Source organism: Rhamphochromis longiceps, linkage group LG14 (assembly GCF_057381845.1).
Source record: "Rhamphochromis longiceps isolate RC_006_pf linkage group LG14, R_longiceps_female_GT1.1, whole genome shotgun sequence".
Lineage (NCBI taxonomy): Eukaryota > Metazoa > Chordata > Actinopteri > Cichliformes > Cichlidae > Rhamphochromis > Rhamphochromis longiceps.
In genome coordinates this window covers 38307534-38320446 of record NC_140570.1, presented here as the reverse complement: position 1 = coordinate 38320446, position 12913 = coordinate 38307534, and the positions used below count along the sequence as shown (strand labels likewise).

General features: G+C 42.1%; 1 protein-coding gene across 2 annotated transcripts in view; it reads left to right on the top strand.

The window, feature by feature from the left end:
• Positions 1–11266, top strand: part of LOC146654692 (calpain-9) — a 34896-nt gene extending 23630 nt beyond the window's left edge. The window contains exons 17-20 of one of the 2 annotated variants that reach the window (XM_085379633.1): positions 7376–7454; positions 7964–8080; positions 8710–8768; positions 9718–11266. In XM_085379633.1, the coding sequence (XP_085235759.1) occupies positions 7376–7454; positions 7964–8080; positions 8710–8768; positions 9718–9744 (282 nt within the window). In that variant the 3' untranslated portion in view covers positions 9745–11266. The remainder of the gene's footprint in view (positions 1–7375; positions 7455–7963; positions 8081–8709; positions 8769–9717) is intronic. The other variant, XM_085379632.1, reaches the window with a different exon arrangement.
• Positions 11267–12913: the final 1647 nt, after the last annotated feature.

Genomic DNA, 12913 nt, shown 5'->3' with positions numbered 1-12913 from the left:
ATCCACACTACCAGGCTATACAGCAATGACATTGGAATGTCGTTCGGACTGGAGAAGTGTAGTCGGATGGTAACAAAGAGAGGGAAGGTAGTCAGAACTGAGGGGATTGAACTACCAGAAGGCAACATTGCAGACATAGAGGACAGTTACAAGTACTTGGGGATCCCACAGGCGAATGGGAACCATGAAGAGGCCGCTAGAAAAGCTGCAACCACCAAGTACCTGCAGAGGGTCAGGCAAGTCCTGAGGAGTCAGCTGAATGGTAAGAACAAGATCCGGGCCATCAACACGTACGCCCTGCCCATGATCAGGTACCCTGCTGGGGTAATAGGCTGGCCAAAGGAGGAGATAGAAGCCACTGACATAAAGACAAGAAAGCTCCTTACCATGCATGGAGGGTTTCACCCCAAATCCAGCACCCTGAGGCTGTACGCTAAGCGGAAGGAAGGGGGCCGGGGACTGGTGAGTGTCAGCACCACAGTCCAGGATGAGACAACGAACATCCAAGAATACATTAGGAAGATGGCCCCAACTGACCGAGTGCTCAGTGAATACCTCAGGCAGCAGAAACCCAAGAAAGAGGAGGGAGACGAGGAACCATCATGGAAGGACAGGCCCCTGCACGGTATGTACCACCGGCAGATAGAGGAGGTGGCTGATATCCAGAAATCCTACCAGTGGCTGGACAAAGCTGGACTGAAAGACAGCACAGAGGCACTAATCATGGCAGCACAAGAACAAGCTCTGAGCACAAGATCCATAGAGGCTGGGGTCTATCACACCAGGCAAGACCCCAGGTGCAGGCTGTGTAAAGATGCCCCAGAGACAATCCAGCACATAACAGCAGGGTGCAAGATGCTAGCAGGCAAGGCATACATGGAACGCCATAACCAAGTGGCCGGCATAGTGTACAGGAACATCTGTGCCGAGTATAACCTGGAAGTCCCGAGGTCAAAATGGGAGATGCCCCCAAGGGTGGTGGAGAATGACCGAGCTAAGATCCTGTGGGACTTCCAGATACAGACGGACAAAATGGTGGTGGCTAACCAACCGGACATAGTGGTGGTAGACAAACAGAAGAAGATGGCCGTAGTGATCGATGTAGCGGTTCCGAATGACAGCAATATCAGGAAGAAGGAACACGAGAAGCTGGAGAAATACCAAGGGCTCAGAGAAGAGCTCGAGAGGATGTGGAGGGTGAAGGTAACGGTGGTCCCCGTGGTAATCGGAGCACTAGGTGCGGTGACTCCCAAGCTAGGCGAGTGGCTCCAGCAGATCCCAGGAACAACATCGGAGATCTCTGTCCAGAAGAGCGCAGTCCTGGGAACAGCTAAGATACTGCGCAGGACCCTCAAGCTCCCAGGCCTCTGGTAGAGGACCCGAGCTTGAAGGATAAACCGCCCGCAGGGGCGTGCTGGGTGTTTTTATATATATATATATATATATATATATATATATATATAAGCTTCTCTATTTCCAAGGGTTGCTCAACATCAACTCGGTTACACTATTGTGCATGGTTCAAAGTTACAAACTCAAATGTACAATTCACACAGCATTAAAGATCAAGTATAAAAGAGATTAATTTAGGAAACTGCAGAGGACCACCAACATTTACACCCCATCTGCCCCATCCACCATACTGCCAAGATCCATATTTCCCATATATTGCATAAAGGGACCCCAGATGTTTTGAAAAAGTGGTAGTTTCCCCTTGATAATGTAAGTAATTTTTTCCATAGGTAAAGTTGTGGACAATTCCTTAATCCAGTTAATGTATTTTGGTTTACTGGTCTTCCTCCATGAGAGTGCTATGACTCTTTTTGCCAGCAGTAGACATAAGTCCAGGGCGGTAATTACCTTTCTAGACATAAGATGTCCATCAGGATATAACCCTAAAATAAAAAGTTTAGGGTCAAGAGCTAGTTGTGTACCCAATATAATATCCAGAGCTTGTTTAATCTCTTTCCAAAACCGTTGTACTTTATTGCATTCCCAGACACAGTGGAAAAACGTCCCTTTCTCCTCTCCACACCTGAAACACAAGTCTGGGATATCACCATTATACTTATTAAGCTTTTCTGGAGTCACATACGTCCTCATTAGCCAATTATATTGCAATACTTTGAGACGAGTATTGGTAGTTTGTGTTTGTGCTTCAGCACATGCCTCCTCCCAGTCTTCGGAGGATAAGTCCTCCTGTAAATCTTCCCTCCAGGCATTAAGTTTTCCTAAAGAAGATTCAGGGGAACCCTCTACTAACATATTATATAATTTGGAGATTATTCCCCTTCCAAAGCAATCTCTTTTCATTTCTGTTTCCAAAGTGGAAAACGGAGGGATTGACAAACACTGATTTTGAGATGATCTAATAAAGTTTCTCACTTGTAGATATTTAAATCGATGTTTGCATGGGATATCATACTTGGAAATCAACTCCTCAAATGACATCAAAATCTCACCCTCTGATCCCACGAGATCCCCTATTGTCTTTAAGCCTTTGTCAGCCCACTTCCTAAAACCAGGGTCTGCTCTGCCTGGAGGGAAAAATTGATTACCCCATATTGGGCTAAAGCGTGCGAAAGAGGTGGGTTCACCCAGGTATTTTTTAACCTGATACCAGATCATAATCATATTTCTGACTATAGGATTTTTTGTCTTTTTTTTCAACATTTTGACTTTTGCTGAGTATAGGTACTGGGGAAGGGGAAGAAGTACTGAACTGTTTTCCATATTTGTCCAAGGCGGGGGGGATTTATCTGTAAAATAATACATCATAGTCCTCAATTGGGCTGCCCAATAGTACCAAAGTGGATTGGGACATTTGAGGCCTCCTCTTTCATACGGTAAGTACAAGAGTGATAAACGGAGCCTTGGTCGTCTATCATTCCACAAAAAACTTACAAAAATTGTCTTCAGGTGTGAAAATAAGTTAGCAGGGGGTGACAATGGGATGTTCTGGAACAGGTACAAAAGTTTGGGCATTATGTTTAATTTAAGAACATTAATTCTCGCTATAAGTGACAAGGGCAAGGGCTTCCATCTATCTAGGGATGAGGTGATTGAGTCTACCATAGGGGTGTAGTTAGCTCCAACAATGTCTCTCAAACATGGCACTATCTTAATCCCCAGATAGGTAAAACAGTCTACCATTTTGAATTGGAAAGCATTTCCAGCACCCTCTCTCTCTTCTGAGTTAAGTATCATTAATGAAGATTTTTCTTTGTTCACTTTATATCCTGATATCCGTCCAAATATGTGTAGTAGATCCAACAAGGCTGGGATAGACTCCTTCAGCTTTTCCAAGAAAAGAATAACATCATCTGCAAATAAAGCAATTCTGTGTTCCTGTTGGTTTACTGATAGACCAGTTATGCTCTTATGGGACCGCACCGCAATGGCAAACGGTTCGATTGCTAAAATAAACAATAAAGGGGACAAAGGGCACCCTTGCCTACAGCCCCGTTTAATTTCAAACGGTTTAGATATAATTCCATTTGTCAGTATTTCAGCATATGGCTCATTATATAAAAGTCTAATCCACCGACAGAAATTATCCCCACAGCCAAATCTTTTTAATATTTCAAATAAATAGGGCCACTCAACTCTATCAAAGGCCTTTTCGGCATCTAATGATAGTAGAGCAGTGTCCGGTTTTCCCTCCTGACTATGAAGAATATCCAACACTCTTCTCACATTATGAAATCCCTGTCTACCCGCAATAAACCCATTCTGATCACAGGTAATTAGATCAGGTAAAAATCTCTCCAGTCTTCGAGCCAAAATTTTGCAAAGTATCTTTAGATCCACATTAAGAAGACTTATTGGTCTTAGGTTACCACATTTATTGCACGGTTTACCAGGTTTGGGCAATAAAGTTATCAGGGCTCCTCTTAATGAGACCGGAAGGATTCCCTTTTCAAATGAATCCGAAAACATGTCAAAAAGAGGGGACAGCAGTTTAGTTTTAAATACCCTATAAATTTCTGTCGGCAGCCCATCTGGGCCTGGGGCTTTACCTGTTTTCAAATGGTCTATTGCTATAGATATCTCCTCCTTTGTTATAGGTGTATCAAGATCTGCGCTCATTAGTCCTGAAATGCTGGGCAACTGAAGGGTATCTAAGAAGAGATCTTGCTCTTGTCCCATGTGTGTTATGTCTGAGTTATATAATTTTTCAAAAAAAACCTTAAAAGTTTCATTAATTCCTAGAGGGTCAACAATAACCTGTCCATCACTGTTTTCAACTGAGGCAATGTTTTTCTCATTCTGTAATTGACGGAGGCGCCAGGCTAATAATTTCCCGGGCTTTTCCCCTTGATCATAGAATGTCTGTTTAAGATGCAAAAGATGTAAGGCTGCCTTAGAAGCAGAAAGTTCATTATACTGTGTTCTTAGTAACAGAAGCTTTTGATGGACTCTTGGACAAAAACTTTGAAAATATTCTCCCTCAAGCATCTCAATCTCTGCCTCCAACTTTTTTGTTTTCTGATAAGTTTGCTTTGCTCTATAACTTGTGAAGCTAATAATCTGACCCCTTATGTAGGCCTTAAAAGCTTCCCATCTTGAGCAGGGTGATGTTTCATCCCTATTAGTATGAAAAAAAAATGTTTATTTGGTTATCTATGAAAGATATAAATTCTGAGTCTAGGAGCCACTTTTGTTTAAATCTCCACCTAGGGGGATCTCTCTTCAGTCTCAAATCTTCATATATTAACGAGTTTGGCGAATGGTCAGATATTAAAATATTATCATAGTGACAGTCCTTTATTTTATAACTCAAATTGGCAGAAACTAAAAAGTAATCAATACGCGAGTATGATTTATGTGTATGTGAATAGCAGGAGTATTTTAAGACCTTAGGGTTCATATCCCTCCAAATATCCCTCAGATCAAGTTCTTTCATAAAATGTTGAATAGTTTGCCTACTTTTAGGATGAGAGAGATCAATACCTGAGCTCCTATCCAATTCTGGGTTCAACGTACAATTAAAATCCCCTGCTATAATAAGGCTACCAGACAGACATGATACTGTAAGAAAAAGATTATGAAAAAACTTTGGGTCGTCAGTGTTTGGAGCATAGATATTTATCAGGATTATTTTTTCCGTAATAAGTGTGCCCTGTAAAATAACATATCTCCCAGCCTTGTCTTTAATAACCCTTGTCACCTGAAATGGTATAGATTTGTGGATCAAGATCATAACACCTCTTGCCTGAGAAGTGAAGGGCGCAGAATACATACTGCCTTGCCACCTCCTCCTAATCTTCGCCTCTTGACTAGACAACAGGTGCGTTTCCTGTAGCAGCATGATATCAGAGTGCATAGAGTTCAGCCTAGACATTACTTGTTTTACCTTCTCCAGTTTTTGTAGTCCTCTGCAGTTCCAAGAAGAAATTTTAATTCTTATCCCACCAGACATAACATATAACACTGAATGAGCTTCCCAACACATTTGAAATATTAAAGGACAGAGAAACAAATAATACCTGAATGTCAAAAACTACATCCATAACCATGAATACTGAATATGCCCCTTTAACTTGGGCACCCATTTCCCTCCCCCTATACATATTGGCACCTGTCTAACAGCTAAAGGTTGTTCCACCCAAAAGTGAGGATCAACCGACTGTGCCTGAACACTTTTCCCTTACCCCACCCCGCTATGCAAACAAAAAACTCGTTATTGAATACGATAAGAAAATCAGGGTACTAATAATGGCTGTGAGCCTCTGGACCAATAAACAAATAAATATAACAAACTGGCCTTTCTCTCTCTCCCTCTCACTTCTTTTTAAACTTAAAGCTCAGTAATCACCCCTCCATGCCAACACACTGTAGTATGACCATGATTACATCATCTCACCCCGGTCCACTTTCTGACCTCAGAGCCTTCACAAAGTTCTCCGCTTCACCTGGCAGGTTAAAGATGCGGGACTGTCCGTTGTGTGTCACTATCAGTCGCGCAGGAGGAATCATGCCGTACCGGATACCCATGGAGCGAAGCTGTTGTCTCACGGCGTCAAACTCTTTCTGTTTTTTGTGCACTCCGGTCGCTAGGTCCTCATAAAATCTCACCGGGCGATTCTTGAAAAGAATCTGTCCCTTTGCCCTGGCAGCTCTTATCACGGTCATTTTATCCTTGTAATTTAGAAACTTCATGATCATAGTCCTTGGTGCAGCGGTATTTGACATATTCTTCTGGCCGACCCGATGCGCTCTCTCCAGCGTCAGAGTGGTTCGTAGCGGCGCCAAGTTCAGAGCCTCCGGTAGCCAGTTTTCCAAGAAAGCGCACGCGTCTTCTCCTTCTGCGTCCTCGGGCAGGTTAACAAGTCTCAAGTTAGATTGTCGCGATCTGGTCTCCAGATCCAGCACTTTGTCCTCGAGGTTTTTGTTGTTATTTTCAAGAGTCCGTATCTTTGCTTCCAAGGTGGTAATGCTATCTTCTGCTGCAGATATCCGGGCCTCCGCCTCGTTGACCCGCTTGGCACACTCATTAACATCCTTCCTCACGGTCTCTATTGCTGACAAAATACCATCAAGTTTGGAGGAAAAATCGGATTTCAAGCTTGCAATAGCCGCCAGTATTACGTCTGAGCCTTCGGCCGTCTTTTCTCTCTCAGTCGGCTCATCATTTCCCTCCTCCACCGCCTGGCTAGCGTTAATATTAGTCTCGCTATCTTCACGGCTAACGCTAGCTTCACAGCTAGCCTCAGAGTTCAACTTAGAAGTGAAGTCAGATAATTTCGATTGAGTCGGTCTACCAATGTTTTTCCCGGGTTTCCTTTGCGAGAGAAGCATCACAGCTGTCCTAGGTGTCGTTCAATGTCTAACAAACGAGTATTATTCAGGATTTTACAGAAAGATAGCGGAGCAGAAGTGGGCACGTCCTTTCAGCCAGCCGCCATTACCGGACCTTTTTTTTTTTTTTTTTTTTTTTTTTTGGGTTTTTTTTTTTTTTTTTTTATTAGTAATATAAACATACAAACAAAATGCACCATATATTACAGATTCAGAGAATAAACATTTCTTACATATTAGCAACTTTCATATATAGTGAAAATAAAATATAAAGATGGGGTCACATAAATTAACAGATTATTAACTCACTAAATCAAAATCTTCTACAAAGGAAACAAAAAAAGCAGCCTTTTTCTTTTTAACTAAAGTCAAAGATTTAACCAACAGGTTTAGGTCGTTTTTCCAGTGAGCCAGTGTTGGTTTAATCTTAAAAAAGCGACATTTATGTATAAAATACTTACACAAGATTGCCATTACCGGACCTGCTGTCGCAGTTTTATCAGATTATAACAGAATGTTTGTGTATATGCAGCTTTTCAGGCATTTATTTTTACTGTGTTTAATCTCTCCTCAGGATATCTTCCTCATGCATGACAAGGACAAAACTCAGCGCCTCGAATATCAGGAGGTCATGCCCTCGCTGAAAGCAGCAGGTAGCATTCACAACACTTTTTCATCCTGTGTCATTTAACCGCTGAGGGTCTCCATCGGTCGGTAAAAATCCGACCAGCAGAGGGAGCCAAACACCTTTTTCGCTCAACGTGTGATCCTAAAAGGGTCACATGTTTGGTCACATGTGTAACTAAAGTCCTGTGTTTCCCAAGTCGTCACATTAGTCAAACATTTTTGCACCATTGAAGTTAAATTAATTAATAAGCAGACCGTTTTGATTACATGAAATGAAAAAGATGTGCAGTTTGTGTGGAGAACTTTTTTTTCTGAAGTCATTAAAATCACAAAACACAAACGTTTTGGTTCATCACTCATACGTCACTCAGACGGGAGCTGCCTAATGGACTGGCTGGGATCAGGGAAACGAGTGTGCGGTCATATATGTCACCTGTGCACATGTGGAGTTTATTGCAATAAAAACAGGTATCCCACCTAGTGCTTCTGCACCTGCGTTTTACCCCCACCTCTGCTCCATCTGTCCCTGCTGCAGGCATCCGGGTGGACGAGTTGGTGATGCAGCTGGTTGGACTGAGATACACGGAGCCGGACATGACCATCAGTTACCCCGGCTTCCTGTACCTGCTGATGAAACTGGAGAGCATGATCCGTAAGAGGGGGTGATGCGGGGCGGGGTGGGGGTGCAAGCATTGTTACAGCTTTCTGTCTTTCAGAGGAGATGAATGGTATAAATTAGAAACAGCAAGTGGTTTTAATCACCATATTTGCTGGTAAATGACACCACAAGGCCACGAGAGAAAGAAGCAGAGGATGACAGAGGAGCGAGAGAGAGAACGGATGAGGTGACAGAGGAGGCGTGGGAAAAAAGGGAGGAGAAACAAGAGGAAGAGAGACGACGAGGAGAGAGATGTTTTCATAAGCTGGAACAGAAAAGACTGATTCTTTTTATTACTGAGCAGGAAAACAGTTCAAGCCTGTCGTATTAACAGTTACTTACTCCCCCCAAAAATAAAATTCACGTCTACTTTTCACGTTTAGCTTAAACTGCCCATAATAACCCTGTTTGTTGTGTCATTATACACAAGCTCGTTTTGCCCAGAATCAGTCATGTGATGTTTTAATTTGAACTAAAAGTCAAAGTTAAAACATCACATGACAGGAATGTTTGGAAAGCCTCTATAAGCCAACTCAGCAGCTCATTCGTGATTCTCTGAACTGTTTTGATGCAGACGACAAACATTAGCTGTGTCTCAATATCGTCTTTTCGTCCTCTTGCAGACAAATTTCAGGCATACGACGTGATGGGAACGGGAGCAGTAACCATCAGCTACAGACAGGTATGAATATAGTGTAACGTTAGAGCTGAAGAGTGAACTTAGCGATCCTTTAAATGTGAGAGTCCTGTCACTTCATGTCTCACGGTTGTAAAAACAGAACAAAATGAAACAGGAATCACGGGGCGCGCAGCGGTTTGTGAGGCTGAAACTCACTTGTTTGGACCTGTACAGTGGGTGAGAGGTTGTTCTCATGAAATGTCATCTGGTAAAGTCTGACTCTTCAAATATCATTACAACATAACCTCAGGCTTCTTTAGGTAACCAATGCATATTAAGGCTACGAGTACGTGTGAAACTGCTTTCAGCTTTGCAGTTTTCACTGTATGAAATGCCATGAAAAGTAACAGTTAAAGGGAATTGTGGAAGATCTGGAAGTGCAAGAAAACTTCAAGATGAAAGTGAACGTCTCCTGGGCAGGAAGGCAAAGATAAACACCCACATAACTGCAGAGAACCTGCAGGGAGCTTTAGCTAGCAGTCGAGCAGTGACATCCCAAGTAATTGTGAGCCAGTTTCTGTAAGCAGGGGTGATCAGAAGGAAACCCTGTTGCACGTCTACAGAAATGTGCAGCATTTGATCCAGAGAACACATAAAGAACACTTCATCAAGTCTTAAACGTACAGCCGTAAATGTTCAGCTCTGTGAATGTGTGAGAGTCAGCAAGCATGTCCGTCCAAATCAGAAATGCAAACCTGACCAAAAAAACAAAACAAACTGTGAATAAAGTGAAAGGATGCTTGCTGAACTTAAATGGGCTGCTTGTAGAAGGCAGACTGAAGTATCTCAGAAAGGTCTCATAAACAGTGCACACAGAGCTGCTGTGGAGTCACGCACAGGTTTGGGTTTGTGCTTCTTGCAATGGACACAGTAGAGAGCGCACAGTTAGTATGATGGCAGCTTTAATGTCAATAATGATATATCACTTCTTCTGCCCTCTGATTGGTTCCAGTGGCTCCACATGACCATGTACAACTGAACTGAACTGCTCTACCCAGACACCCTCACCTGGATCACCTCAGTTTCGTTTTTCCTGCTCTTTTTTCATTTTTGTACGTTTGTGTAGTTCTGTGCCAAAAATGTTTATTGCAGAAACAGAAACATATGGCAAACAGAAAAGTGAATATTTCTGAAGCTGTTTTTCTTTCCTCACACACTCAAACAATAGCAATGGAAACGACCTTAAGAACTCTCCTGAGTCGTGCAAACAGCCAAAGTCAAAGGTCAAGGCAGGATGTGCTGCTGTGAGGAAGTTTATGATGAAACTTCAGTGACTTCACCTTCATTGTCCTCTCAGTCTGACATCATTTCTCAACATGCCTCTAAATGAGAGACAATAAACACAGAGCCTCTTTTACTTTGTTCAAAACCACAGAAGACTGTTTGCCTGTGTCCAAACACCGATCATCATACCTAGAATAATCAATAAAATATGCTGTCCTCCTGATCAACATGCATTTTTGTTCAGACTCATTTAATTTACACTCAAAATCTAAGTGTGTGTGCGTGCATTCATGTATGTGTGTATGTTTGTTAACTTGTCTTTTGTGTTTCATTGTAAAATTTTAGGTTTTTATCTTGTGAGTTTGAGTATACTGATGTGTGCTATATTAAGAAAATTGTCATAATTTATGTGGAGTAAACAAAAGTTTTGGTTTGAGATTAGACAAAAAAAATCTGTTAAAACATTTCAGTGTGTTGTAATTACGTTCAGATCAGTTTTATTTACACCAGTTGACTCAAGGTGCTAATTCAAGTGGTTTCCAAGGAAACCGGTCTCCTGCACCTCCTCTGAGCTGCATTTTTAGCCCATGATAGATGACTTTGTAGCCAAAAAAGAAAGAAAAAGGCAATGTTTATAACATGCAGTTGTGACATGTAAGTACATGATGAGTTAAGAAGCTCAGTGCATCACTGTGCGTCGGCAGCCTACGGCAGCATAACTATGGAGGGTTCAGGGTCACCTGATCCAGCTGTAACTACAAGCTTTAAGATAGCTAGAGAGAATATGGTCATCTCAGGTACACAGCCATTCAAATCTGCTGTTCACAATGGACAGTCAATCAGAGCAAAGCTATCTTAAAAGAATAAAGGCATGCAAAGCTACTCTACTGGTGTCTTTTAATTTTATGCAAGTCTTTCCCTCAGCCAGACCAGACTTATCTCCTTGTTGCCTGGTTATGTGAATGTGCCGTACGGTGACCGTAGCCATGGGAGATCTTCTGAGAAATGACCCTCTGTCCTCTGCTCATGACTGGAATGTGTAAATATCCGTCTTCCAGCATCATTCGTCAAAGTGAGAGCAGTCAGAGATGCACATACCAGCGGGTCTGTGCGTGTGTGTTTGTGTGCTTCCTGCATTTTTAGAACTGCATGTCACGCTCATAGATCCACGCTCTTCAGTGGAAGCTGCTCAAATGATTTTTTTCTTTTGTGCCTGATTTCACAGCAACATATTTATACGGAAATAAAAACAATCATCAGTTCAACATAATAAAGGTGCGTGTGTTCCCCCATGTTTGTTTTTCCATAAAACACCACACATGTCCTGAAGAAACAAGAACACTATATGCTTAAAAGGTTCAGTTTTCAGTTGTTATTACACTCTGAAATCCGACAGTAGAAGTAATAAAGGTTTTTTTAAAGAGACTCATTAGTTCAGCTTTCTGTTTTAGCTCGATGTGGTTTCCAGTTTCTGGCTCTTTCCTCCTGATGTTTTTTGGATGAACCCTTGACCAACCAGTCTGTCCTACTCTGGTTGTTTTTTTCCACTGAGATAAAGTGTGGCTTCCTGCATGAGAAATGTCTGAATGCTTGAATTCAATTCAATTTTATTTATATAGCGCCAAATCACAACAAAAGTCGCCTCAAGGCGCTTCATAGATACAGAGAAAAACCCAACAATCATATGACCCCCTATGAGCAAGCACTTTGGTGACAGTGGGAAGGAAAAACTCCCTTTTAACAGGAAGAAACCTCCGGCAGAACCAGGCTCAGGGAGGGGCGGGGCCATCTGCTGCAACTGGTTGGGGTGAGAGAAGGAAGACAGGATAAAAGACATGCTGTGGAAGAGAGACAGAGGTTAATAACAGATATGATTCAATGCAGAGAGGTCTGTTAATACATAGTGAGTGAGAAAGGTGACTGGAAAGGAAAAACTCAATGCATCATGGGAATCCCCGGCAGCCTACGTCTATTGCAGCATAACCAAGGGAGGATTCAGGGTCACCTGGTCCAGCCCTAACTATATGCTTTAGCAAAAAGGAAAGTTTGAAGCCTGATCTTGAAAGTAGAGATAGTGTCTGTCTCCCGAATCCAAACTGGAAGCTGGTTCCACAGAAGAGGGGCCTGAAAACTGAAGGCTCTGCCTCCCATTCTACTTTTAAATACTCTAGGAACAACAAGTAGGCCTGCAGAGCGAGAGCGAAGTGCTCTAATAGGCTGATATGGTACTACAAGGTCATTAAGATAAGATGGGGCCTGATTATTTAAGACCTTGTATGTGAGGAGCAGGATTTTGAATTCAATTCTGGATTTAACAGGAAGCCAATGAAGGGAAGCCAAAACAGGAGAAATCTGCTCTTTCTTTCTAGTCCCTGTCAGGACTCTTGCTGCAGCATTTTGGATTAGCTGAAGGCTTTTCAGTGAGTTTTTAGGACTTTCTGATAATAATGAATTACAGTCGTCCAGCCTGGAAGTAATAAATGCATGAACTAGTTTTTCAGCGTCACTCTGAGACAGGATATTTCTAATTTTAGAGATGTTGCATAAATGGAAGAACGTAGTCTTACATATTTGTTTAATATGTGCGTTGAAGCTTTCCCAACTGAGAGAAGTGACCCTGACGTATCTGCATCCAAAATAAGAGTTGGTGGAATTCAGCATTCCCTTTATTACCTCATTCAGCAATGAAGACAATGAACCATTGAAGTGTGATCCTATAGTTATAACAGTTTTCCAAGCAGATGCTCTGTTCTGCAACATTACACTGCTGCATTAAAATGTATAAAAACCATATTGTTATGATGTTGATGCGCCGTGAATAAAGATTAAAAAGCTGAACATAGCATCAAGTCACACAAATCCTAAATAAAGGCAGGATGTAGACTGAACCACCTTTCAGGAGGAAGAGAGAGAGAGTGTACATT